The 27,809-nt window shown below is 37.9% G+C and overlaps 1 protein-coding gene across 13 annotated transcripts in view; it reads right to left on the bottom strand.

Annotated features, from left to right (window-relative positions):
- Positions 1-201: 201 nt before the first annotated feature.
- The window catches only part of LPGAT1 (lysophosphatidylglycerol acyltransferase 1), an 86,606-nt gene continuing 58,998 nt past the window's right edge, over positions 202-27,809 (bottom strand). For 11 of the 13 annotated variants that reach the window (XM_001170154.6, XM_063792502.1, XM_054658428.2 and 8 more), the window contains 2 exons: positions 6,188-6,294; positions 202-5,278 (listed from right to left, as the gene is read on the bottom strand). In XM_001170154.6, coding sequence (XP_001170154.1) covers positions 5,127-5,278; positions 6,188-6,294 — 259 coding nt within the window. In that variant the 3' untranslated portion in view covers positions 202-5,126. Of the gene's footprint in view, positions 5,279-6,187; positions 6,295-18,732; positions 21,964-27,809 lie in introns of those variants that run through there. The other 2 variants (XM_063792529.1, XM_063792526.1) reach the window with 2 other exon arrangements.

Below are 27,809 nucleotides of genomic sequence, written 5' to 3'. Positions count from 1 at the left end.
TGGATTGGGAGAATGGGGAGAAAGGGGGAAATAATTTTAAACCAAAGAAGGAAGTCTGATGTTTTTTCATTTGGTTTTTCAGTTTGCCTTCAGCATCCAACTGCCACAGTGTGCTTTAAGTACATGCCTGCAGATATTAATGCCCAAATAGCTCTGGTAAAACACACATGTCCCATCCCCACTGCTAAGAATTAAAAGCACTTTAATTGAAAAAAATCAACTTTATTTTTTCTAGGTTTAAAAAAAATAGAACCAGCTATTAATTTTTGTTGAGAAAATGCTTCTTTTGGTGTTCACATCTAAATTTCTGAAAAGGTGATCTGGTTACCAAAATCATCCCAAATGCATTCATAAACCAGATCCACGTGTGACCAGCCCTTTACAAAAATTAATTACAGTTGCCACAGCCTTTACATTCATTCTTATCACACGTTACAACATGCAGATAACACAAAGAAAGGTCAACAAGCTGAAGTAAACATTACAGCATCAGGAAAATGAAAACCCATCTGTATAAAATAAATACAATTTTATAATAACTGTAAAGAAAATGAAAGCACTTAATAAAAATAATGGCAGTTGAAAGTATAACTGTCTCATCACCCGATCATAAAATAAGTTACTGTAAAATGCATAGACTCCTTACACGTAAAGAATTTGTGCATCACAGTCATGTGTTCAACAGTTTTACACAATAAAAATAAAGCCATTCAAGATATGTGTGCATACTTTGCAACTAGAATACACTTAAAAAACGTTTGCTCTTTAAACTGTTTTAAAAAAATATTAAATGTAAAAACCCTCAGATGGAAATTTTGCAGAAAAACCCATATTTTATCTTCCATATGGCTACAGTCACCCTTCCCCAACAGTTCAGCACCCTCAGCTTATTCCCAGGGTCCAGTTCCTAATTGTTGGGGATTGGTGCAAAATGATTACAATAAAGCACCAACCAATGACTGCTCCAGAGAATACCCAGCCCCTCTGTGATCTGGAAATCTCTAACTTAGATGGTTTTGGTCCCAAACATATTAGTCTCTACCCTTCCTGCTACCCACTGCTGCTTTTGACTTTGTCCTTCATATTAACAGATATAAGGCTCATAGCACTGCAGAGCAAAAAAACATAACAAACCATTTTTATCCATCCTCTGTGGACCAGAGCTGAACACACTCATAATGGTTAACTCTGGAGTGAAGTCCTGTGTAATGACTTCAAAAAAAGAACAAAGAAAACAATTAACTCTTCCTACTCAGTAGTGCAAATAAAACATTTTCTTTTCAAATATAAAAATAATCCAAGAAGACTATCCATGATTAAAGGCTACTCTCTATGATTAACCAGGTCCAACTAGTTCAGAAGAGTCTTTAAGGAAGTGATTGTCAAAAAACACTCAGACAAATCCACAAGAAGTGGGCAACATGAGCAAAGAATGAAGACGCTTCTTAACATGAATCCAAGACAGCAACACTAGAATAATGTTCCCAGGTTTACATTTGGTGATTTCAGATTTCATTTTCATAAAAAGGCTTGAGAACAATGCCAATACTGCCAATTTTTGATTATTCAGGGATGCTTTTCTAACCCATAGATTATTCAGGCTTCTGTATTTCCTCTTCCTGATAGCTGTCTTTCTGCATCATTTCACTACTCATTAACACAGTCATAAATATATAGGCAAAAAACCCCTAAGAAACAACTTAAATCATTTAATTAGTAAGCGTCCCTAGAAAAAAAATGTCTGATGAGAGTAAGAATTCAAACTCCTAAATAAAAGTAATTTTTGATTTACCTATCATTTATTACCAGATTATCTATCCAGAAAGTAATCAATCTAGTAATCCTTCCTTCATAGTGGAAAGTTAAGGATTGGTTGTAATATTAAAGACCGATAAGATAGATCTGAACTCATAGCTATCTTCTTTTTTAATATACTTTTGGAATTCTCAGTGAATTTGTTTGCTTACCCAAAATATTATTTTCCATTCTGTAATTTTTCTTTACCTTCCATTACTTACAGGTTTCTCTGCAATTTAAGTACAGTTCACCACCAATAATTGTTTCTGAAGTTAAGGGTGACCTGCTGGCTTGGTCACTTTTGCAGTGACTGGACCTGCCTGTGGCCAAGCACATGTTCCATCACTGTAACTCATCAATACCAAGATTCCAGCAATGGATTCTCAACCTTGTCTGCTGTGGGAATCTAGGCAGTCTAGCCAAGACCAAGAAGAGCTGAGCTTCTACAAGCTATTGATATAAAACTGGCATAGTTTTATCTTCTTTCCTCTTGACAAAATATATATACTTTAAACGTCCTTTCATCTCCCTTCACAAAGTACAAATTAGGAACTTTTCTTCAGTTTTGTACAGTGGCATATTGCTGCTTCCCCAGATTGCCATATAAGAATACTGATTCTCTCTTTACCTTCTCTAGTGCAAGCAGGAGAACTCCAGTTACTGATAAGGAAAGTACTACCAATGCTTTCAAACATATTTTGCAAACAGAAGAGAGAGAACATGTTAAAGAATCAAAGAAGGATAGGGCAGATCAAATACACATCTATTTACAACTCACGGAGATATTTTTAAAAATTAACTCACATATCTATTGGCATTTGTCACCCTGGAGACTGTGAAAATGACACTGTACTTGAAAAGTAAAGCATCTTATAGAATAGTTTAATGTGTACAGTATATTTAACAATATCATGTTCCTTTGGAGCACAGTGATGGCAAAAGTGGCCCTCAGCCACATTTATGTATGCATGTTCGCATTTATTTTTGGATAGGAGAACTGGTCACTCTACCCTGTGGCTTGCTGTAGCAATGAGGAAAAGGTCTATCAGCTAGGACCGTGCATGCTGTATTTGACAGTGAGCAACTTCTCCCCCAGATGGTTGACTAATCCCTCAAGTGAACAATTTCATTTCATCCAGTAATTTAGTGGTGCTTGCTGGGCCTCAAACAGAAGCATCATTAAGCTTCTATTGGGCTTTCTGTCATCATCCATACCTCTAAATTGAGATTGGTTTCATTTATTCACCGACACTGTAGAACACATAATGAAATGCTTAGATTTCAAAAAAAACTGCATTTTATAACAACCAGTCCCCAAACCAAACACATTAACACTGTCTTCTGCATTTTACCAGTAGTAGTATAATATTCAATGAGGTATTTCAGTTAATGCATCATTCTCTTTCACATATGCACTGAGTTATCCTAAAGATGAAGCTGCTGTGGGCTTTTATTTGGTGTTGCTTTACCTTTCCCACATAACTGGGGAAAATTCACATCTTTTCTGTTTTTTTTTTGGTTTATTTAAAAATAGAAAACAGCAACCTTTTTTTGTTTTATAGCCTACTTCTCAAAATTGTTATTTGTGTGATTAGTGACAACGGGGGAATCTACAATGCTCACATCACAGTAAACTACCCTGACTTACTAGGATCTTAATAGTCTTACAATCCCAAACAAAAACCCTACTCATCTCACTGATGCAGTACCAGCACTTTTGGAGAAGGCTGTGGTTCTCTTATGAGGTAAATTGTACAAACATCGCAACAAATTTCTAAAAAATGTTTTCTAGAAATAGAAACTTGACTTTACCCTCTTCAAAAGCAACTGGAGGCCGGGCGTGGTAGCTCACGCCTGCAATCCCAGCACTTTGGGAAGCCGAGGTGGGCAGATCACCTGAGGTCAGGAGTTCGAGGCCAGCCTGGCCAACATGGTGAAACCCCATCTCTACTAAAAGTACAAAAATTAGCCAAGCATGATGGTGGGTGCCTGTAGTCCCAGCTACTTGGGAGGCTGAGGCAGGAGAATCGCTCGAACCCGGGAGGCAGAGAATGCAGTGAGCTGAGATTATGCCACTGCACTACAGCCTGGGTGACAGAGTAAGACCTGTCTAAAAAAAAAAGAAAAAAGAAAAAGCAACTGGAAGAGATTGGGGGGAGCCTTATGTGCTGGTCTCTTTCCTAATTACACTCACCCTGACAGGGGCAGCTCCTTGATGTAATGATTCAACAGACTACTGTCTGCACAGGTCCTAGGGGTGCCACATGAGAACCTGTCACCATTATAAGCCACTAGCTCTTATTTTTCTATAAACTAGCCTATTTCCCCTTAAACTGATCATTTAAATGTTCTATAGTAATTTGTTTTAACCATCCCCAAATGCATTTAGTGCCAATGTCAAAATGGAAAAAATAAAGCCTCTGAGCTGCAATAGAGGCATCACGTCAGGGTGGTGTCCAGGGCAGGATGGCGCTGGAGAGCACTGGCAGGCAAATAAACACACAGAGACAAGACAGTTCTCGAGAACCTCACACACTGCTATGCTCCCATTTGTTTTCAGGCTATATTACTAATCCTTTGCTATATCTGCATCTCAAAAAAGTGCATTTTGCAAAATTATCAATTTATGATATGCCTCTTATACAAAATGAGAAGTCAGATAAGGAAAAGCACGAGTGTATGTAAACACAGTGTTGGACTGAGCTAGCCTTTGTAAAGAACACATCCAGTACCAGAAGGGGTCCAGTGGACACTGCTTTTCCCCCACAGAGAATGTCAATATTCTAGAGTTTGTTACTGCAACAGACTGGAGTTTGTTACTGCAACAGACTGGAGTTTGTTACTGCAAACGACAGGGAAAGAGTTCTTCACGAGGTGCCAACCAGCTCCCCTCAAGTTTACTGAGTTGGTGGAAACGTGGGCGTTCTAGAGAACTGCCCTAATATAGACTACAGCTAAGAGGGATGAATATAACTTTCTGAGCTTCAACTAAATTGTCAAGTATAACTGGTGGCAACAGAATTTCTCTCAGATAGTCTTCTAGGATGATTTTATGATTTCCTCTTCTCCAAATGTGATGTTTGCTTAAATATGTGATAGAGTGTATCTTTTTAAAACATGTTCTTAAAATATATTAGCAGGTCATTATATTACTAATCCTCATTTTAGTAGAGTTTTAAAATATCCCAAAGGGGGATAAATATTAATCCATCCATTGAATTTCTTTTGCTTTTTTTTAAATATATTCTGATTTGCACATGTAAAATAATGCACACTTATGAAAGAAAGTCTGAACTCCTACGGTGACCTTGACAAGTCCACGTCAATTCCTAAAACAGGCAATGGTAAAAATACTGAATGATGTTGTACCACATATAGCCTGACAAAAATGCAAAAGACTGTATGAGAAATATCCACAAGCTGCTGAGGGTCATCTCCCTGGAAACAGCTTCCTTATGGCCCTTGGAAGGTGGAAAAGCTCCTAAAAGACAAGATAGAAATATTAGTTTGTTTTACTGTAATGGTAGGTCTCCTGGAATAAAAGTTGAATATTAGCTTAACTACATTTGTACATGTTAAAGCACCTTCAGTGACTTTCCAGTGCCCCAGAGGAGAGATTTTATTTGAAATACAATTTCTGTACTACCTAGCCCCTTCTTGCCTCTGAGCCTTTGCCTTTTCTCTGCCTGCAATGCTCTCCTCCTCCACTTAATGAATAGCTGGCTCATGTGCATCCTTTCCATATCAGAAAAGATATTCCCCCTCCCATCTCTGTTTATCTCCTTCCTGGAACTTTTTCCAATTGGACATGATCCCAATTCTCTTTCTTTCTGCAGACTTGTTTGCCATGTCTCCCACTGGAATATAATCTGCATGAGAGCAGGCACTCTAGCTGCCTTGTCTCTGCTGGATCCCTAGAGATTCCCACAGTGATCAGGACCCAGGATTATGTGAGATTGACATGAATAATTTCTGAAATAGCACACTTTATGCTGATTCCTCTATTTACAAACTTTTTGTCAAAAAAGTAGTTGTATAACACTGACATTATTTTTAAAAGGCAATATGCTTTATGAAATGTATCTTAATAATAAAAGAAATACAAAGTAAACAGATGTCTATAAATTCATTTCTGGAAAGGAATACTAGATAACTTCATAGAGCAATATTACCTAAGGTCATCTTGATAACACTCATCAGCATTTCAAGCAGTCTTTGTCCTTGCTGATAATCCCCAGGGTAAGCTGATTCATGAGGGGATTTGCTTCTCACAGGCAATTTACAGAGTGCATTTTCAAGTTTCAAGATCTAATATGCAAACAGCTTTCTTTAAAAGAGGCTTCCATTACTGTTGCTATAATTTAGCAACTATTTAAAGGTTACTGTGTACCTGTTTCATAAAAATGTGATAAGAGGTCTTCTTTTTCAACAAACCGCTGATAGAGCCAAGTGGTAAGGTCATCAGTCTCCAGGGGTACATCTTTAATTGGAAAGATCCTATTAAGGGTTAGAAGAAAAGAACAAAAACCATTTAGTTCAGAAGTCAAAATCATTCAGAACCACAACTTATGATGAAAAGCTGAATAAAATTGTGTTATCATCTTTTGCTTTAACAAGGGTTGGTTTCTTCAGCTTTTCAGGTATCTTGGTTATTAAAAATTGTTGATTACACAAGAGAGTTAATTTATGCATTAATTCAAACATTTACTAGTCTACTATGTTTAGGTCCAGTGTTAGATGCTGAAAACATACTATTAAATTACCTTATATCTATGAATAACTACAGAGAATAATTATGTCTTCCCATGTTTGTGAGTTTAAGTAGAAATGGTATTTAGAACAGATGAAGTTTTAAAATGCAGTTAAATCAGGATGTTCAGTCATTTAGTTAAATGTCAGGCAACGTTCTTTTGGTGGGAAAGTCTGAGAAGCACAGAGACTCTGCCCAAATCGGTAATATCAGTAGTATCAGAGATACTGCTTTCATGAATAGGGGTAACTTTCACCGGTTGGGAGTGGCTACCAGAACACTATTCTCAAGATCTGAGACCATGTCCTGACTCACCAGGAAACACGATTGTGATTAGTGATACCCATGGACTGAGAGGGGACAGGCAGCATGAGGACTATGTATTTGCTGACCTTGAAAAATAGTTTTATTTTTTGTTTTCTAATTTAGTGGGGGATTTTTTGTCCCCTTTATCAAAGGTATAAAGGCACATGGTTTAAAAAGTCAGCAAAAAATGTATTTGTATGAAAAATGGGAGTCCTGTCCCTCTTCCCTTCATTTCTGCCCTCCCCAGAATTGATTATCACCTCTTTTAGCTGATTATCTTGGTATTTATCACCATGTTTCTTCTGTTTTAGGCCTTCTCTACTGACTTCCCAGTATGGAAGATGAGGATGAAGTTCTTTCCTCTTCCTATTCCCATAACATATGCACATTCTTCCCATCTTCCCAATACAATTGTAGAGTAATTTCAGTTAGCTCAATATTAGGCATTTATATTAATACAATCATGTAAATATATTCATTGCTAAGCCACGGAGTAAATCGTGGCTACTTTTCCTTTCTTTACCAATTTTTATTTTCCCTGGATTGAGCAATTATGTATCATTTTTCATTTGCTTAATTTTCCATGTACATGTAACAAATTCAACCACAAACTCTCAGGCAATTGTCTATAATCAATGCTCTAAATCAGGTCTGTAAGGGCCAGACAGAAAATATTCTACGCTTTGCAGGTATAAAAATAAATAAAATTTAAAAGCTATTGGAATCCCCAAAACACTTTAAATCTTGAGAGAGATGTGACCTTGATCTGAGTCACGAAGCATGTAGTTGCAACTTCTGCTTCTTATAGATTAATTCTCCTCATTGTTCTTGTTCTGTAAATGACTAGGAGACACCAGAGACCAGACCTCCTGCCCTTCTAATCTCTGACCTTTGTTAGAGATTAACTACCTCCTTTATTGTCCTGTACCTAACTCAGACCAGATGGTACAAAAGACCCCACGACAGTTACACCTTCAGTGGGGAATGCTAAATATACCTTTCTGGAAAGAAAAAGACCACCTTGCCCAATCAGATCACTGTAACTATGCATTAAACCTTATGTAGAAAGGTGTTGAAATTTTGTTAAGCTTCCCTAAACCTTTTCTATATAAACAACCCCAAACTTCTACACTTCGGAATACTGACTTCCAATTTTTGGAATCTGTGCTTCCTGGGTGGCTGTCCTCAAGCTTTGTGCCTAATAACCTTTACATTTGACATATTTCTTGAATCTTGTTATTTAAAGTTGACACAGGCTATACTATCCTGTCACAACTACTCAATTCTATCTTTGTAGTATGAAAGCAGCCAGAGACAATGTATAAATAATACACAGTAGCTGTGTTCAAATAAAATTTTATTTAAAAAACAGGCAGTGGGCAGGCAGACCTGTGGTCTAAATCTTTCTCCTAAGCAATCCCCTTGCATCAGACATCCTTTCAATTTCACCTTCCTAAAGAAATTTCACCCAGATGCTGCCTGTAGTCTCACATTAGGAGGTCCCTTCACCATTGTCCTGGTGAGTCCCTGCACTCCTAAATCGAATAGAATGTTAACTATACCTCATGTCTCTTTCACTGATTACTTTTGATGAGGACATCCTTTAGCAGTTTCTTGACAAACAGTATTTGAAATCTTGGAGGTCTGCCAATGTCTTTTTTCTGTCCTCGAACTTGGTTGACAGTTTGGCTAGATATAGGATTCAAGGTTAAAAACCATTTTCTTCCATCTCTTATCTTTCTGACCTCCTTTCTGGAAGATTTCTTATTTAACTTCTAAATGTTTTATGGAGTTTTTATTTCCTTTATTGTATTTTATTTTTTTGCTTTTTTTCTTTTTATAAATGAATAAATTGCTCACACTCAGGTCTTTTTAATTTTTAAAGAGTTCCTATTGTTCTCAGTCTTTTTTATAGTATGCTATTATTGTTTTATTGCTACAATATCTTATGTTTATAATAAGTTTTTAAAATTATAATGGAAATTTTTAAACATTCACAAGAGGAGAGAAAAAGGTTAATGAACCCCCATGTACTATTAGGAATTCTAGAAGCAGACCTTGCCCTGTATAGTCTGGTCCTCCATGTCACCTTCTTGTGTTTGCTTTAGTCTTTATCTTTCAAGAGTTCAGGTCCATTAGATTACTAGTTATCTGACATTCTTTGTTGTTCCATCACATTTACAGATGTGGGACTGAATGGCTGATTGAAAGCTCTCAGCTTACAAGTGGAGTCTGTTGCCTGTTACCCTCACTGAGGATTATCTCGGCTGGGCCATTAAAATTGGTCTCTTCTCTTAAACTCATCCCCTTCCCCAAAGAAACATCCTCTGATTTCCTGCTTAGAGAGTGAAGGCCCAACTGCTAGCTTTCCGGTAGCCAGTGAGATAAGAGGGCTGGGAATCTTAGCACTCAGCACACTGACATCACTTCACCATGCTGTTTTAATTATGAGACCTCTGCCTCAGTTGTATCTGTTGTTCCTCAGTCCACAGAGCCCCTATTTCCCTCTCCAGAGTAAGCCTCCAATGTTTGCCAGGGTAGGGAAAAGTAATTACCCAGCTGTGGGATATAGGGTAGGGGCTGCGGGATCTGCATTCTTCTTAGATTTCAACCAGTCTTTCCAAGTTTAGCAATGCTTTCAACCTCATTTCCACAGGTGCTGATGCTGCCAGACTTTTGGAAGTTCTATGGTATAAGGTTGGCTCCTGGCTTTCCCACAGCTGGCTTGGGGTTCTGTTATGTTATTTACTGCTCATTCTTTTTTCCAACTTCCCAACTTTTGCTGCCATTGTCTTTCAGGCTGTTTTCCTCATCCTTGTGGGTTTACACCTTTAAAAACCCATTTAGTGTTATTTTATGGGGGTTTTAGGAGAGCAGGAAGTAAACATAAGTCCAATCTACTATGTCTTTTGAAAAGTTCACCTGTTATTTCTGAAAGATCTAAGATGATTTGCTATCTTTGGCCAGGGCCTACCACTTATCATTCTTAAAGGGGCCTCCATTGCTATTTTGGGTTTAGGCAAAATGAGTGTTAGTTCCTTACTAGGGATTTGAAAATTATAATGATGCATACCATTATAAAAACATCTTAGGCCAGGCGCGGTGGCTCACACCTGTAATTCCAGCACTTTGGGAGGCTGAGGTGGATGGATCACAAAGTCTGGAGTTCAAGACCAGCCTGGTCAAGATGGTGAAACCCCGTCTCTACTAAAAATAAAAAAAATTAGCCAGGCGTGGTGGCAGGCGCCTGTAATCCCAGCTACTAGGTAGGCTGAGGCAGAGAACTGCTTGAACCCAGGAGGTGGAGGTTGCAGCAAGCCGCGATGGCGCCACTGCACTCCAGCCCAGGCGACAGAGTAAGACTCAGTCTCGAAGCGACAGAGCAAGACTCCGTCTCCAAAAAAAAAAAAAAAAGCCAGGCGAGGTGGCTCACGCCTGTAATCCCAGCACTTTGGGAGGCAGAGGTGGGTGGATCACGAGGTCAGGAGATTGAGACCATCCTGGCTAACACGGTGAAACCCCGTCTCTACTAAAAATACAAAAAAATTAGCCAGGCGTGGCAGCATGCGCCTGTAGTCCCAGCTACTTGGGAGGCTGAAGCAGGAGAACTGCTTGAATCTAGGAGGCGGACGTTGCAGTGAGCCAGGATCGCACCACTGCACTCCAGCCTGGGCGACAGAGCAAGACTCCGTCTCAAAAAAAAATAAAAATAAAAATAAATAAAAAATTTTATAGTATAGATAGAAGAACATGATGTTTAGACCAGCAAATAAATATTGGGAAAAAATCAGAAAATAATATTACTTACGAATTACATTATAATGATACCTCTTTCTCTTGTTATTTAAACATTTAAATATCAGATTGGGGGAGTATTTTAAAACCCAAATTTAAGTGCAAGTAGACAGAAAAAAAATAGAGGAAAGAAGGAAGGAGTGTGGCATGAAAAATCTATTAAAAACCAATTTGAAAATCACACAGGGCTGGGCGTGGTGTCTCACACCTGTAATCCCAGTACTTTGGGAGACTGAGGTGCAAGACTCCATCTCAAAAAAGAAAAAAAAAAAAAGAACTCACATGCTTTTGATTAAAATTTTACTTTCAAAAATTTGAAAGGATGAAAGATAACCAAAATAGAGTTTTATTTACACAGAAAATAACTCTCCCATTCTTAATAATCTTCTATCTCCCAAAATACAATACTACATTGCTCTACAGCAGTAATATAAAAGCATTTTGGTTGATGAAATATTTTAATGGAGTGGGAGATCCTAAGGTCCAGAAACTTCAAGTTTCAGCTTGCTGCTGTAAAATCCCCTATTATCTGCCTCACGCCTATAATCTCAGCACTTTGGGAGGCCGAGGCAGGTGGATCATGAGGTCAGGGGTTTGAGACAAGCCTGGCCAATATGGTGAAATCCCGTCTCTACTGAAAATACAAAAACTAGCCCGGCATAGTGGCACGTGCCTGTAGTCCCAGCTACCCAGGAGGCTGAGGCAGGAGAATTGCCTGAACCCAGGAGGTGGAGGTTGCAGTGAGCTAAGATTGCACCACTGCACTCCAGCCTGGGCAACAGAGGGAGACTCCGTCTCAAAAAAAACCAAACCAAAACAAAAAAAATCCCCTATCATCCCTTATTATTACAACTTGAATTTACCATTGTTCTGAATAAGCTAACAACAGAAAGATGAATTAAAGAATGTCTTTTTTTTGTCTCACTCTGTCACTCAGGCTGGAGCGTAGTGGCATGATCACAGCTCATGGCAGCCTTGACTTCCCAGGCTCAAGTGATCCTCCCACCTCAGCCTGAGTAGCTGGGACCACAGGTGCGCATCATCATGCCCAGCTAATTTTTTTGTTGTTGTGTTTTGTAGAGACGGGGTTTCCCCATATTGCCCAGGCTGGTCTCAAACTCCTGGGCTCAAGAGATACACCCTCTTCAGTCTCCCAAAGTGGTGGAATTGAGTGAGCCACTGTGCTCAGTCAACTTTTAAAAAAAGAAAAAATATTGGAAATGCTGATGCCACATAAAATCATCCTATAGGTTAGCATTCGTAGCCCTTTTAACACCTTTACTCCTAAGTAATTTAAAGATCTCTTTCAAACTAAACATTTTTCCTCTGCATTCTCCAGCTCAGGTTTTGATATGCCTCATTGAGTGAGTGAGTGGGACTCCCTGGCTGAGATTCCCTTCTACAAACAGTGTTTGCTTTGGTTTCTTTTTTTTTTTCTCTTCTTCTTTTTTTTTTTTTTCCACACATGGAGAGTCTTTGCTTTTTGGGCACAATTAAAATAATCCCAGAAGACAGTGTGGCCTAGTGATTAAGCATACAAACTATCATGCCAGGTGCGGTGGCTCACACCTGTAATCCCAGGACTTTGGGAGGCTGAGGTGGGCAGATCACGAGGTCAGGAGCTCGAGACCAGCCTGGCCAACATGGTGAAACCTCGTCTCTACTAAAAATACAAAAATTAGCCAGATGTGGTGGCAGGTGCCTGTAATCCTAGCTACTCGGGAGGCTGAGGCAGAAGAATAGCTTGAAACTGGAAGGCGGAGGTTGCAGTGAGCCGAGATCGTACCACTGTACTCCAGCCTGGGCAACAAGAGTAAAATTCTGTCTCAAAAAAAAAAAAAGCTGTTGGGCAGACTGCCTGGGGTTGAATCCTGACTCCACCACTTGCCAGTTGCGTGACCTTGGGAAAATTGTTTAACTGGTGTATGACTTACTTCCCTTGTGTTTAAGACGGGGCTAATCATATTACTTACCTTACAAAGTTGCTAAATATGTAAAGTGCTTACATATATACATATATTTGGCATATGGTAAACACTCATACAAATGCTAGTATTGGTTGTGCTGATTAAGTGCCAGATCATTTAAGGCCAGCATTATTGTGCTTCCAGGTTTTTTGGGTTCAGCAATAGTTGTAGTGACTACACTGGATCTGCAGGTGTCATGGGTTTAGCATTCCATGACTATTTTCATATAGTCAGATAATAAAGTCAATACCAAGAATTTAAAAGATGAAGTCTTGACAGAGATTCTGAAGATGCTGTTAATATCAATATTGATATAATCAGAGGAACAGAGACAAGGAGATAAAATTTCAAATGAAGAGTCTCTGCCTAATTAAACAAGTTTAACTTTCCATCTCTTCAAAGGGTAACTTCCATCTTTTGAATTGTAAGAAATGCTCATGTTAGAAAAGATGTCTCAATAATTTTATTGCCTCCTCTTTGTGCCCCCTACATTTTAACCAAAAATTCCTATGGTGGGAAAGTTATAGGATATAGAAGATCCTAAGTTTGCTTTGATAGGCTACTTCGCTTGCAGTATATATGAAATTCTACAGAATTCAGCCACCAGGCAAACATGTTTCCATGGAAAAATGTTCTGTGTTCAACATATAACGCTAGGCTTGCATCTCCTCGCCCTGCTGTATCTTGGCTCCTTGGCTGCAAAAGGCCAAACTCCTGCCATCATGTCCATTTGAAGTGGATTTGAAAAGATGATTTAAAAATAGTTTCATAAAGTGCCTTTTCCTAACTTCTTTTCTAAGAAATTTCCAGGTATCTGGTTATATGAAATAGCCATTTACATATAAGGGTTAGGCTCAATTTGAGTCAGTGAATGATTGAATGTCTGTACCTACCAAGGAACCTTACAATTTTAATTTGCAGGTAAAAGACAAATTAATGCAAATAGTGACAATTTTGTTTTTACCTTTCCTATGTTAACACTTTTATTTTTCTTGTCATATTGCTCTGGTAAGAACCTCTAGTACAGGGCCGGGCATTGTGGCTCACACCTGTAATCCCAGCATTTGAGAGGCTGAGGTGGGCAGACCACAGGGGTCAGGAGATCGAGACCATCCTGGCTAACACGGTGAAACCCCGTCTCTACTAAAAATACAAAAAATAAGCCGGGCGTGGTGGCGGATGCCTGTAGTCCCAGCTACTCGGGAGGCTGAGGCAGGAGAATGGCATGAACCCAGGAGGCGGAGCTTGCAGTGAGCCAGGATCGCACCAATGCACTCCAGCCTAGGCGACAGAGTGAGACTCTGTCTCAGAAAAAAAAAAGAACCTCTAGTATAATGTTCTAGTACAGTGATAATAAGCATCCTTCTCTTTCATTCTTAATCTTTCAGGGATAAATATTCAACCAATTAAGTATATTACTTGCTGTAAAATTTTTTATAGATACCATTAATCAGATTAGCCTTAATAGAAGAAATTCCCTTCTATTTCCAATTTGCTAAGAGTGTTTTCTTTTTTATCATCAATGAGTTGCATTTTATTAAAAATTTTTTTATCGATTGAAATGTGTATGTAATTTTTCCCTATATTTTGTTAATATGAACTACTTTGATTGATTTGAATTTTAAACCAACCTTTCAATCCTAGGATGTATGCTGTCACTATATAACATTACATATTTTAATATATATTGCTGGGTTTTATCTTGCATCTATAACCATGTAAGAGGTCTGCCTGTAAATTTTCCTTTCTTATAACATCTTTAGTTCAGGTTTTGGTGTCAATGTTATGCTATCCCGATAAAACAAGCTTAGGAAGTATCCTTTCTTCTTCTATGCTCTGGAAGAGTTGTGTTTAATGTCCTTTTACTATTTTGTTTTGGTTTTTTTAGAGACAGGGTCTTGCTATGTTGCCCAGGCTGGTTTCAAAGGATTCTCCTGCCACAGTCTCCTGAGCAGCTGGGAATACAGGTGCACATATACCATACCCAGCTCCTCTTTTTAGTAACTATAAGATTTGTAGTGATATCCCCCTTTTCATTCTTGATATTGGTAATGTAGTTAACAGTGTTTTCAAAGAAATGAAATTTTCTGGTATTGCTATTTCTACCATATGTTTCCTATTTCAACAAATTCTCCTTCATTTTTCCCGCTTTCTACTGTAATTGGATTTAATTTGCTTTTCTTTTTCTTATTGAGATAAATATTTAGATTACTGATTTTTAGCTTTCTTACTTTCTATAATATTAGCATTCTAAGGCTATAAATCCTTCCTATGCATAGATTAAGCTACATCTCACAACTTTTGATAGATAATATTTTCATTATCATTCTGCAAACAATATTTTTGAATTTTCATTGTAATCTCAATACACAGTAAACATTAAATTCCTCTTATGCTCTACTGATAAACAGTTTCTCATCTTTTGTTATTAGAAACAATGTGGCAACAAATAGCATTATACAAATGTTCATTCATATGTAAGTTTATAGGATAAATTTCCAGAAGTGAAATTGCTGTGTCAAAAGCTAAATGTAGTAGTAATTTTGAAAGATATTGCTATATTATCTTTATAAAGACTGTACCAATTTATATTTTCATTAGCAACTTGTGAGACTGATTCTTACTGAAAGATTTTTAAATTGGAGAATTACCAAGTCAGAAGGCTCTCACTTAGGTATAGAGGATGGCTAGTAGTGTTTCTTAACTAACTGGGCTATGCCTGACTGGGGACATATTCGTGGAAATCCATCCATGAAGTCTCTTTAAGAATAGAGATATCGGGCCGGGCGTGGTGGCTCACGCCTGTAATCCCAGCACTTTGGGATGCCGAGGTAGGCAGATCACCTGAGGTAGGGAGACCATCCTGGCTAACACAGAGAAACCCCGTCTCTACTAAAAATACAAAAAATTAGCCAGGTGTGGTGGCACATGCCTGTAGTCCCAGCAACTCGGGAGGCCGAGGCAGGAGAATCACTTGAACCTGGGAGGCAGAGGTTGCGGTGAGCTGAGATTGCATCACTGCACTCCGGCCTGGGCAACAATAGCAAAACTCCGTCCCCCCGACCCCCCTCAAAAAAGAATACAGATATATTGTGTTTTCATTTCAACATTAATCTTCATTAATAAAAACATTCTGAATCATAAGATAAGTATCTATAATTAAGTACTACCATTGGAATTTGGTGCCTATATTTATAATAATTTTGGTACAAAGCAGTACTAAAAAGTAAAGGTCCAGAAAAGTAAATGGGTGCATACTTAAAAGCAAACTCTATTTTCTCACCTCTTAAAATTGATGACCTCTGAACTATGTATGTATGGGGCAGACTCCGAGCAGAATAAAGCTCCGCAATTCTTAGCTAATACATTACGGTTCTAGACAGAAGGGTGCTCGGAGCAACATAGGAACTATTAACTATTCAGGAAATCTAATTGTTTCTTTCTCTTTCCTCCAATTTAAATGTCCTTAAATGTTTGGATGTTTAGGAAGGTCAATTAACTTCACCTTGATATTAGAGGCATGTCTTAAAATTTAAAAATCAGATTTTTCTTAAGTGAAAGGTATTACAAATTACTGAGTTTTTACTTTTAGATAATTTAATATGGTCTTAACACATTTTTGCAGCCTATGTAGCGCTTTTTTAACTATTCACCTTTACCATCCTGAGTAGCAGCCAAATACTTGAATTACTTTTTGACTCCTAAAACTATTCTATTTCTGCTTTGTTGACACTCACCGCTTAGTATAAAAGGCTTATGCATGCCACCACTTGCAGGAATCCTCTCACCAAGGGAAAGGATTATCTAGCTTTTCTTTAAAAAACAAAATAAATTTATCCAAAGCAAATGTCTGCCAATCTATTATCACTCAGCCAATTCTGGTAGTCTTGGCACCCTTCTCATTAAAAACCCATGTCAGACCTGTCATCATATATCATTCTCTTCATGACAAGTATTGGGGTGTAGCAATGGGCTCATAACTAATTAGGGCCAAGGAGATGATAATGAAAGTTCTGTGGGGCTTTAGGGAAAAGTTAAAGAGGGATTACAAGAAAAAAAAATCTATTTTTTCTCTTGTCTTTATCTTCATGGAAGTGTGAGGTCTTACATTTCCTCAGAGCTACTGGCTGAGGATGAAACCAACACAGAGAGGAAAGCAGAACTGGGAGAAACAGAGCTTGAATCACCAGATTAAGTACATCATCCTGTTCTATTTTCAATGTCCAATTATGTGAGCTAATAAATTCCCTTATTGTGAAAGTCTGTTTGAATTGGACTTTGAGTTACTTAGAGATACAAATAGTTAGCTTGGCTTTTAAGGTATACCAAAATCTGAACTCAACTTTCCAACCGTATTTCCCAGAACTTCAATTTATGTATGCATATTACAGACAACTTATTGTTTCTAACACGTGTGCTATACTTCCATAGTTCTGTGTGTTTGTTCATAGTTACTACTGCATAAAATGCCCACCCATCTACCCGTCCCATCTCTAGCTACCTAAATTCTATCCACCATCTTCTAAATCCTAAAATAAATAAAGCTTCCATAAAGTTTCCTCTGGTCTAAGAAGGCCATAGTCCCAGTGGTTAGCACAGAATAGGTACTCTTTGTAAGACAGATAAAAACTTGTTGACTCACATCAGATAATACTTGCAGTATGTAATTACTTTATAAGATTAATTTAGCTTCTGTTAATATAAAATTAGGTCTAATCAACTTAAGGATAACTTAGCAAGGGCCACAGGGCTAAAAGAGATCTCAAAATAGTATCTAAAATATCTTTATAAGGAGAAAATTGATATTAAAAATAAAGCTGAATTAAACAGAAGAACATTAAAAATAAGGCTGAATTAAACCGAGGAAGTTTGGGTTTACCAGTTGAATTCACAAAAGAATGCTGGTGAAGTATCTATTGCTTCAATGGGGTTGAACACGGGGACAGGGCTATGTGTTGAAAGACAACCTCTTCTACCATCTGCCCAGAATAGCTGGGATATTCTCTTCTCTTAGGAGACAGCCAGGAGGGCAGAACAAATGCTCCCTCAAGAGCAATCTACTTCTATTACTCTGATTGGTCACCATAGGATTAAAATATTAAAACGACTAATCCCCTAATATGGCAAAGGATTAAATACATTGAATACCAGTCCTCTTGAAATCAAATCAGAGGAGTGCTTGTGGGATTTAAATAAGTAAATACATATACACCAGAAATAAACCTTTACAATACCAATAGCTACCCAAATGAAAAACTAGCTCCTAATTTTCAAGAAATGAACATTCTTATTATCAATAATTCAGAATGTGCTCTTAAATAGAGAATATACTACCAAAATCCATAGTCAGATTTAAAAGCACTAGATGGAATTACACTTTCAAAAAAAATGTAAAATAATACTTAGCAGCTGGCACCCCCTATACTGGAGTTGGAGCATTTGAATTTTTACGTCAAGACTCCAAAATGTGAGCTGACAAACAACATGGCTAAACCCTCAATTCAATTATGTCAAGATTGTGTAAGGAACTAAGCACCAAAGAAGATTCTGAAATAAACAATTCCTGCTTTCAAATAGCTAATCATCTAGCTGAGGGAAAAGAAAAGTAACAACCAGAATGTGATAAATATTGTGTGAGGATTTTAGAGAACTACTGCGTGAGTTTAAATGAGGGAATGTGTGTATCTACTTATGGCATGGGACATATAAAAGAGATGTCACTTGAATTTGGCCTAAAAAAGTAAGAAGAATGCTATGGTTTGAATGTGTTTGTCTCTGAAACTCAAGTTCAAACTTAATCTCCAATGTCAGTATTAAGAGGTGAGGCCTTTAAAAGGTGATTTGGTCATGAGTGTTCTGCTTTCATGAATAGATTAATCCATTCAAGGATTAATGGATTAATGAGTTATCAATGGAGTAGGTTAGTTATCACAAGAGTGAGTCTGTTTGTTCTAAAAGCCACTTTGGCTCTCAGCGCTTCTCTCTCACCCTGTGATGCCTTCTGCCATGTTATGAAGCAGCACAAGGCTCTCACCAGAAGCCAACTAGATGCAGCCACCTGATCCCAAGATCAGCCTCCACAACTGTGAGAAAGAAACTTACATTCTTTATAAATTACACAGTCTCAGATATTTTATTAAAGCAATAGAAAATTAACTTAGATATAGGATTTTTTTACTTTGTTAAGTAACATACGTATATAATTTCTAAAAGTCAAAGCATACCACAGGGTAGACAACAAAAAATAATGGCCCTATACTTTCCTCCCTCAGACACCTGTTTCTCAGATACAACCCCTCTGTTTCTTTTGCTATTTCCATATAGATTATAAATGTTTTAATAGCACTATTTCCAGATTATCCTATTTAAAATTTATTTCTTGGTTTCCTATTACGGCAGGTAAGGATTTGACTATCTTAAACCATTGTCCTCTTCTCCTTCAGCTTCCTCCTTCTCCTCTCCTAGATAATTAAAAATTCCTTCTTGGGCTGGGTGCCATGGCTCATGCCTGTAATCCCAGCACTTTGAGAGGCCAAGGCGGGTGGATCACCTGAGGTCAGGAGTTTGAGACCAGCCTGGCCAAAATGGTGAAACTCCGTCTCTACTAAAAATACAAAAATTAGCTGAGCGTGATGGCATGTGCCTGTAATCCCAGCTACGTGGGAGGCTGAGGCAGGAGAATCACTTGAACCCAGGAGGCAAAGGTTGCAGCAAGCTGAGATCATGCCACTGCACTGCAGCCTAGGCGACTAGAGAGAGACTCCATCTCAAAAAAAAAAAAATCCTTCTCAGTGCCAACTCTGTCTTTTGTAACTGTGTCTATGATTATACCTATTAGTTTGTGCTCTATTTATTTTCTCATGTGCCTGGTTTGTCTAACAGACTGCGCTATTCTCAGCTTTGCACCCAATGTATAAATCAGTGCCTAGTCCTTAGTAGGAACTCAGGTTTGCTGAACAGAATTAAATTACAGTAATCTGTGAGCACAAAACTTTATGTGGTGTCATCTGTAGACAATCATCAATGTTCATGGACACTACCAGGGTTAGTGTGGCAACAATAACTCAGAAATCCAGAAACTACTTGTTACAAAAAATAGATTTATGGACAAAAACAGAAACTGTCAAATTTAACGTATCAGAATATCTCCCAGCATTCAATTCCCAGAAGTTTTACTTTAAGCCATTATCCTGAGCTAAGCTGTTAGGCCTAACAACATACTAAAATGTAATATTTATAGCTTCCCCCTGGAACTATTAGAACAGTTTAAAAAAGAAACCACTCAGTTATCTGAAAATAAATTTCAGAAACTCAAATATAAACTTTTACCTACTTTAATACAGGAAATAAACCAAGGCAGATATTTCCAAAGACTATACAGGTAGCAAACCTAGGGACATACCAGCAGATACTTTTGAGTGACTTTAAAGTTTGTGTAGATAGGAAGATGGCAAATACTTAGCACCTAGGCCACTGCTTCCCCTTCTCAGTCAAGGATAACTGAGCCCTCCTCTTGAGCCTTGTTCCTTGCAACAGTCAAGAGCCCTCAAAATGCCATTTGGAGATACAAACAATGAGATGGCATTTTTAGAACTGGAATTTATTATATCTTTATTAATTTTATATCCTTTGAGACACACAGTAAGATGCTTAACAAATGCTTGCTGATTGAGCAGAAGTGAACTCTCCAGTAAGCAAAATCTGACATTGGTTTCTCTGCTTAAGAGAATCACTATTACACTTTCCATGTGTCTAACGATGTTTTTAAACTTTTTATTCTGAAATAATTTCAGACTCAAAGAAAAGTTGTAAAAATAGTATAAAAATTCTCATATGCTTCACCCAGATTCCCCAAATGTTAATATTTCTCACATTTGCTTTACTTTGTCATTCTCTCTATCCATATCTATTTTTTCTGTCATTTTTTTCATTCAAATTTTGAGAATAAGTTAAATGAAAAGGTTAGACAAAAAGATCTAGGTAGTCCTTCCATTTCTCAGATTCAATGACTAAGTAAAAAATAAACAGCAATTATCAGTGAGAATTATGTTTAACCATTGTCCAATTAAAATTAAAACCCTAGGAATTTTTGTATTTGGGGGCATAATATTTCCAACAAAACTATATTAGAAAATAAGAGGTATTTTTGGAATAACAATAGCACTTTGCTAGACCTTAAGGAGACCTAAAAGTGAAAAAGACATGGTAAACCCCCAAAGAGTCAAGGAGGTGGGGAGAGAATTCTTTATTTCCAATGCTTATTTCCAGTTACTTACCAAATTATAATATTTTCAAGATCATATTATATCCACATTCATCTATTGATAATAACCCAGTAAATTAGCTTTGTCTGTTATTATTTTAGTTCTATGTGTATAGGTTAATTTTTCATATCTGGGCTAAGTCTAGACTGGGCTAAGGGATGCCCAGATAGCTGGTAAAACATTATTTCTAAGTGTGTCTGTGTGTGTGTTTCTGGAAGAAAAGAGCATCTGAATTGATGAATTGAGTAAAGTGGACACTCCCTTCCCCCCCAATGTGGGAAGGCATCATTTAATCCATTGAGGGCCCAAGGAGAACAAAAAGGTAGAGGAAGGGCAAATTTACTCTCTCTGCTTGAGCTGGGCCATACATCTTCTCCTCCCCTTCAACATCAGTGCTCCTGGTTCCTGGGCTTTCAGACTGAGACTGGGACTTACACAGTTAGTACCCCAATTCTCAAGGCCTTTCGACTTGGACCAGGACTTACACCATCAGCTCCCCAGTTCTTCGGCTTTCAGACTTAGACTAGAACTGACAACGTTGGCTCCCTTGGTTCTCAGTCCTTCAGGCTTGGACCGGAACGACACCACTGGCTTTCCCAGGCCTCCAGCTTACAGACAGCAGACTGTGGGACTTCTCAGCAGCCATAATCACATGAGCCAATTTCTCATAATAAATCTCTTTCTACATATCTTTACACAGATGATCCTTGACTTACAACGGGGTTACACTGTGATAAACCCATTATAAGTCGAAAATGCATTTAATACACCTAACCTACTGAACATCATAGCTTAACCTAGCATACCTTAAATGTGCTGAGAACATTTACATTAAACTACAGTTGGGCAATCATCTAACACAAAGCCTATTCTATAATAAAGTGTTTAATACTGCACACAGATGGGCATTTTGTAGAGATGATGGGATGTGAAAACAAAAAACACAATATCCAAAAAGTACTGGCAACACAGTACACTGTGGAGTATTGGTTGTTTACCCTCATGATCATGTGGCTGACTGGGAGCTGCAGCTCACTGCCACTGCCCAGTATCTCCAGAGAGTAGTGTACCGCATATCACTAGCCTGGGAAAAGATCAAAATTCAAGATTCAAATTGTGGTATCTACTGAATGTCTATTACTTTCACACCATCATAAAGTCAAAAAATCATGAAGTTAACTACCTTAAGTCAGGGACCATCTATATGTCCTATTGATTCTGTTTCTCTGGAGAACCCTGACTTATTATGGTAACATAAAAAATTTCTTTCATGTATACTTTTTCTAAATATCTGAAATTAGGTATATCTTCCAATTAGAGAACAGAAATTTTACCTTATTTGTAAGGATGATTCACCTGATTCTTCAACATCATTACAGAAACACAGAATTTGATTCACAATATAGCTAAACCTCAATTAAGACCACTTATTTCATGTCTCCATCCTGAATGGCATCAAACTGAAAAGTTTTTTTATTTTTTTCTTTTGAGACATGGTCTCACTCTGTCACCCAGGTTGGAATGCAGTGGCATGATCTTGGCTCACTGCAACCTCTGCCTCCTGGGTTCAAGTGATTCTCCTGCCTCAGCCTCCCAAGTAGCTAAGATTAGAGGCACATGTCACCATGCCCAGCTAATTTTTTTTTTTAGTAGAGATGAGATTTCACTATGTTGGCCAGGCTGATCTCGAACTCCTGACCTCAAGTGATCCATTCACCTCGGCCTCCCAAAGTGCTGGGATTACAGGCATGAGCCATCATACCCAGCCTGAAAAGTTTTATTAGTTTTTTTTGAAGCAAAGGGGGAAAACCTGCTGGTGTGGAAAATAAAAACTTTTAGGCAGTGAACATTTAATAACAACAGTGAAGCAGAACTAAAAACTTGTTTAAAGTTAATATGTAATTTTCCATTTTCCAACTGGTAGCTCTGAACAGTGACTGATGGCGAAAAACATACAGACTTCTCTAGGGAAAAGCAGGATATGGAGGCAAAGCAATAAAAAACAAGTGATGATAAGAAAAGCAGAAAAGAAGAAGAAAATTATTAGATAGCTGAAGTAGGGATGAAATTATCAATAATTATAAGCAATGATAGAGAAAAGTCCTAGCATAAGAAAAACTAAAGATAGGACACTGTTTCCTTCTACTGGGGAAAAAATGAAACTATTAGCTCAAAAATCCTTAAAGGCAATATTATCATTAGGTGAGTAATTTTGGGGCTGGGGCTGAGGGTGGCAAAGACCTGAACATATATCATTACTGTACCCGAGGGTGTATACCTTAGAGTTACTCTCAGTTATTACAAAAAGTTGACCTAAAAGTTGGTCCCCAATATGTTGAATAACTGATTTTTACTATATTAATTTTATTTTACTTTGTTCTAACTTTTATGTCAAAAAAGAATTATGTAAATTAAAATCTCTTAAAGCTCAGTTTTAAATTATGGATAAAACACTAGAATATGAAAATCTAGACTATGTAATTTGAGTATTTCAATATCCTTGATTTAAAAGGGAAAAACCTATTTAGTATCTTATTAAATGGTATGCATTTGAAATGTGAGCTTATTAAATTTTTATACCTACCAGATGAAAATGCTTTTGTTGCAATTATTCAAATAGTTATTAAACCAAAATCCTAAATTCTGTGGGCAATTTCTTTTTTGAATTAGTTATTTTTAATTGAAGAATACATGCATATTGTAAAAAACACTCAAATAGTACAATGAAAAGTACGAGTCCCTCCCCAGAGGCACCCACTGTCAACAGTTGAGCTCTAACCACATGGCAGCCACTATGCTGCCTGTTCTTTTTTTGTGGGGCAGGGAAAGGAACAGCATTTATCATTTAGACTTTTGTTTGAAGTGCTGCCTGCCAAATGTCCAATTAAATTATAGCCAGTGCATTATTACATTGATTTTAAGATGTCTCCCAATTTCAGAGACGTTAATATGTGTCAAAACACATATCTCTATTGTGTGGTTTTCAGAGCTTAATTCTGGTATCTATGGTGTGACATTATCTCTATGAAATGAGCTTTGAATACCATTTTTATAACACTCAAATACAAGAAATATCATTAGAAAATCATCCCAAATCCTCTTAAGCATATTAGACTGAGGGGAACAACCGCAATTTGAAGTAGGGTGGTAAGAGGACATTTGAGCAGGTCTGAAGGCAGTGATGGCAATTTTCATACAGATTTCCAAGGGAAGACTTCTCGTGGAGGAGGAAACAGTCAGTAGGAACATGAAGTAGGAATACGTTTGGGATGTTCAGTAACAGCAAGAAAGCCAGTATAGACACAGGGGAATGACTAAGGAGTAGAAGGAAGAGGTCAAATAAGGCCTTAGATACCACTGTAAGACTTCAGGGGTTTTTAGATGGGAAGCCATGATGGAATTCTGAGCCTAGCACAGACACAATTTGACTTTTAAAAGGAGCACTCTGGATACTATGTTGGAATTCTCCAGGGGACAAAGGTAAAAATAGGATGACACACTAGGAGCTTATGTAGTAATCTAGGAGCAGGGTAGAGGTGATAGTGGCTAGGACCAGGATGAAAAGAAGTGGTCAGGGGATATGTATTTAAATTTAGAAGCAAAAAGATTTCCTGACTGAGTGGATGTGGAATATGAGAGAAAAAGAGGAGCCATGGACGACCCCAAGGCTTCTGATCTAAGTGACAGGAAGGATGGAGGCTGCTATCAATAATGAGATGGTAAAGGCTATGAAGGAGTATATATTTTTAGGAAAATCCACAGTTCAGTTTGAGAGAGTGTTATGGGAAAGGGGTCCTGATCCAGCCCGCAAGAGAGGATTTTTGGATCTCGGGCAAGAATTCAGGGTGAGTCCATAGACTAAAGTGAAAGCAAATCTATAAAGAAAGTAGAGGAATAAAAGAATGGCTACTCCATAGACAGAGCAGCCTTGATGGCTGCTGGCTGCCCATTTTTATGGTTATTTCTTAATTATATGGTAAACAAGGGGTGGATTATTCATGCCTCCCCTTTTAGACCATATAAGGTAACTTCCTGACATTTCCATGGCATTTGTAAACTGTCATGGCGCTGGCAGGAGTGTAGCAGTGAGGAAAACCAGAGGTCACTCCTGTTCCCATCTTGATTTTGGTGGGTTTTAGCCAGCTTCTTTACTGCAGCCTGTTTTATCAGAAAGGTCTCTATGACCTGTATCTTGTGCCATAACCTCTTATCCTATGACTTAGAATGCCTTAACCACCTGGGAATGCAGCCCAGTAGGTCTCAGCCTTATTCTACCCAGCCCCTACTCAAGATGGAGTTGCTCTGGTTCAAATGCCTCTGACAAGAGGACTATTAGACATACTAGTGAAGGAGTCAAACACTCAGAAATAAAAATCTGTTAAGTATATTCCTTTGAAGAATACATGATATTTTTAATGCTCTCATAACAAAAAATAATACACAATATTTTATTTAGTCATCCCTCTACTAATGGACATTTAGATTATTTCTAATTTGTTACTCTTACAAAATATCTTGCAGTAATATCCTGTCTTTCTCTAGGATATATAGCCCCAAGTAGAACTGCTATGTCATAGATAATTTAAAATATTGCTAAACTGCTCTTCAGATTGGCTGCATCGATTTGTGTGTGTTAATTTCCCTAAAAGCTCACCAATATTTGATATTGATGAGTAAAAAATAGTATTTTGCCCTGTTTTGCATTTCCCTGATCTTTTCATATATTTTTATTTCTATAAACAATGAAAAGTCTTTGTGTCCTTTGTACATTTTTCTTCTAGGTTTTAAATACTATTATTGATTTGTAAAAACCATTGAGCTGTTTACATACATAGTCATGTGCCACATGACATTTCAGTCAACGACGGACTGCATATATGACAATGGTTCCCGTAGATTATAATGGAGCTGAAAAATTCCTGTTGCCTAGTGATGTCATAGTCATTGTAATGCCATAGCACAATTACTTTATTTTAAAAATAAATTTAGTGTAGCCTATGTGTACAGTGTTTATAAAGTCTACAGTAGTATAGGGTAATATCCTAGGCCTTCACATTCACTCATCACTCACTGACTCACTCAGAGCAACTCCCAGTCCTACTAGCTCCATATATAGTAGGCGTATCATTTTAAGACTCTTTTATACTGCCCAGGCACCATGGCTCACACCTGTAACCCTAGCACTTTGGGAGGCCAAGGTGGGTGGATCACTTGACCCCAGGAGTTCAAGATCAGCTTGGACAACATGGTAAAGCCCCATCTCTACTAAAAATACAAAAATTACCTGAGCATGGTGGCACATGCCTATAATCCCAGCTACCCGAGAGGCTGAGGTGGGAGAATCACTTGAGCCCAGGAGGTGGAGGTTGCAGTAAGCTAAGATTGCGCCACTGCACTCCAGCCTGAGCAACAGAGAGAGAGACACTATCTCAAAAAAAAAAAAAAAAAAAACTTTTATACGGTATTTTTACTGTACCTTTTCTATGTTTAGATACACAAATACTTACCATTGTGGTCCAATTGCCTACAGTCTTCACTACAGTGATATGATGTACAGGTCTGCAGCCTAGAAGCAAAAGGCTATGCCATATAGCCTAGGTGTGTAGTAGGTTATACCATCTAGGTTTGTCTAAGTACATACACCCTATGATGTTCGTACAATGATGAAATCACCTAATTTCACATTTCTCAGAAGGTATCCCTGTCATTAAGTGACACATGACTGTATACTCAATACTTATTTTTGTTATGTGCACTTCAAACACTTTATTGTGTCTCTTGAACACTCTAGTTTTTAGATTTTTTTTTTAATTGGACATTTTATTTTTATTCACTTATTTTTATTATTATTATTTTTTTGAGACAGAGTCTCACTCTGTCACCCAGGCTGGAGTGCAGTGGCACTATTTCAGCTCACTGCAACCTCCACCTCCTGGGTTCAAGCAATTCTCATGCCTCAGCCTCCCGAGTAGCTGGGATTACAGGTGCTCACCACCATACCAGCTAATTTTTTGTAGTTTTAGTACAGATGGGGTCACCACATTGGCCAGGCTGGTCTCAAACTCCTGATCTCAAGGGATCTGCCTGCCTCAGGCCTCCCAAAGTGCTGGGATTACAGGCGTGAGCGACCGTGCTGCCCAGCCTAGTTTTTAGTTTTGATGTACTCATATTTATCTTTTCCTTAATGACTTATGACTTCTCATTTCTGGGTCTTGTAAGGAAGGGGTACCCTACTTGAAGACATTAAGAGTCTCCTATATTTTCTTCAAATACTTTATTTTTTTTTTTAGAGAAACCCTGTTTCACTATGTTGCCCAGGCTAGCCTCAAACCCCTGGGCTCAAGCGATCCTTCTGAGTAGCTAGGAATACAGGCACGGGCCATTGCACCCACCCAAATACTTTAGGGTCCCATTATTGTTGTTGAGATAAAATCCACCGGGAATTTATTTTGGTATATGGTATGGAGTAAAATTCTAACTTTTCCTCCCATATTGTGAATCAACAGTCCCAAAGCCATTTATTGGATAGTTTGTCCTTTCTCCATTGATACGAAAGGGCTACTCAATCATAACGTGAGTTCACAAATAAATCTAGACCTGAACTTTCTAATCTCTCCATTGATGTGGACTTCCTCCTATAACTACACTGTTTTAATTACATTAGTGTAACTAAACTTGACATCTGGTAGGAAGAACTCCTTTGTTTTGTTCATCTTCAAAACTATCTTAGCTATTCATTTATCTTGACTCTCTCAAATGAATTTTAGAACCAAATTTTTGTCCAGTGTCTTGAAAAACCATCCCGAATTCTGTTTGGAATTACGTTAAATTTATAGGTTAATCTGGAAGAACTGTCATCTTTATAATATTGAGTCTTCCTCTCTGTGAACACAAGTATTATCTTTCCATATATTCAGGTCTTTCATGTTT

The sequence above is a fragment of the Pan troglodytes genome, chromosome 1, assembly GCF_028858775.2.
Source record: "Pan troglodytes isolate AG18354 chromosome 1, NHGRI_mPanTro3-v2.0_pri, whole genome shotgun sequence".
NCBI classification, from domain to species: domain Eukaryota; kingdom Metazoa; phylum Chordata; class Mammalia; order Primates; family Hominidae; genus Pan; species Pan troglodytes.
Note: the sequence above shows the minus strand (reverse complement) of the source record. Positions and strands in the feature narration are given on the sequence as shown.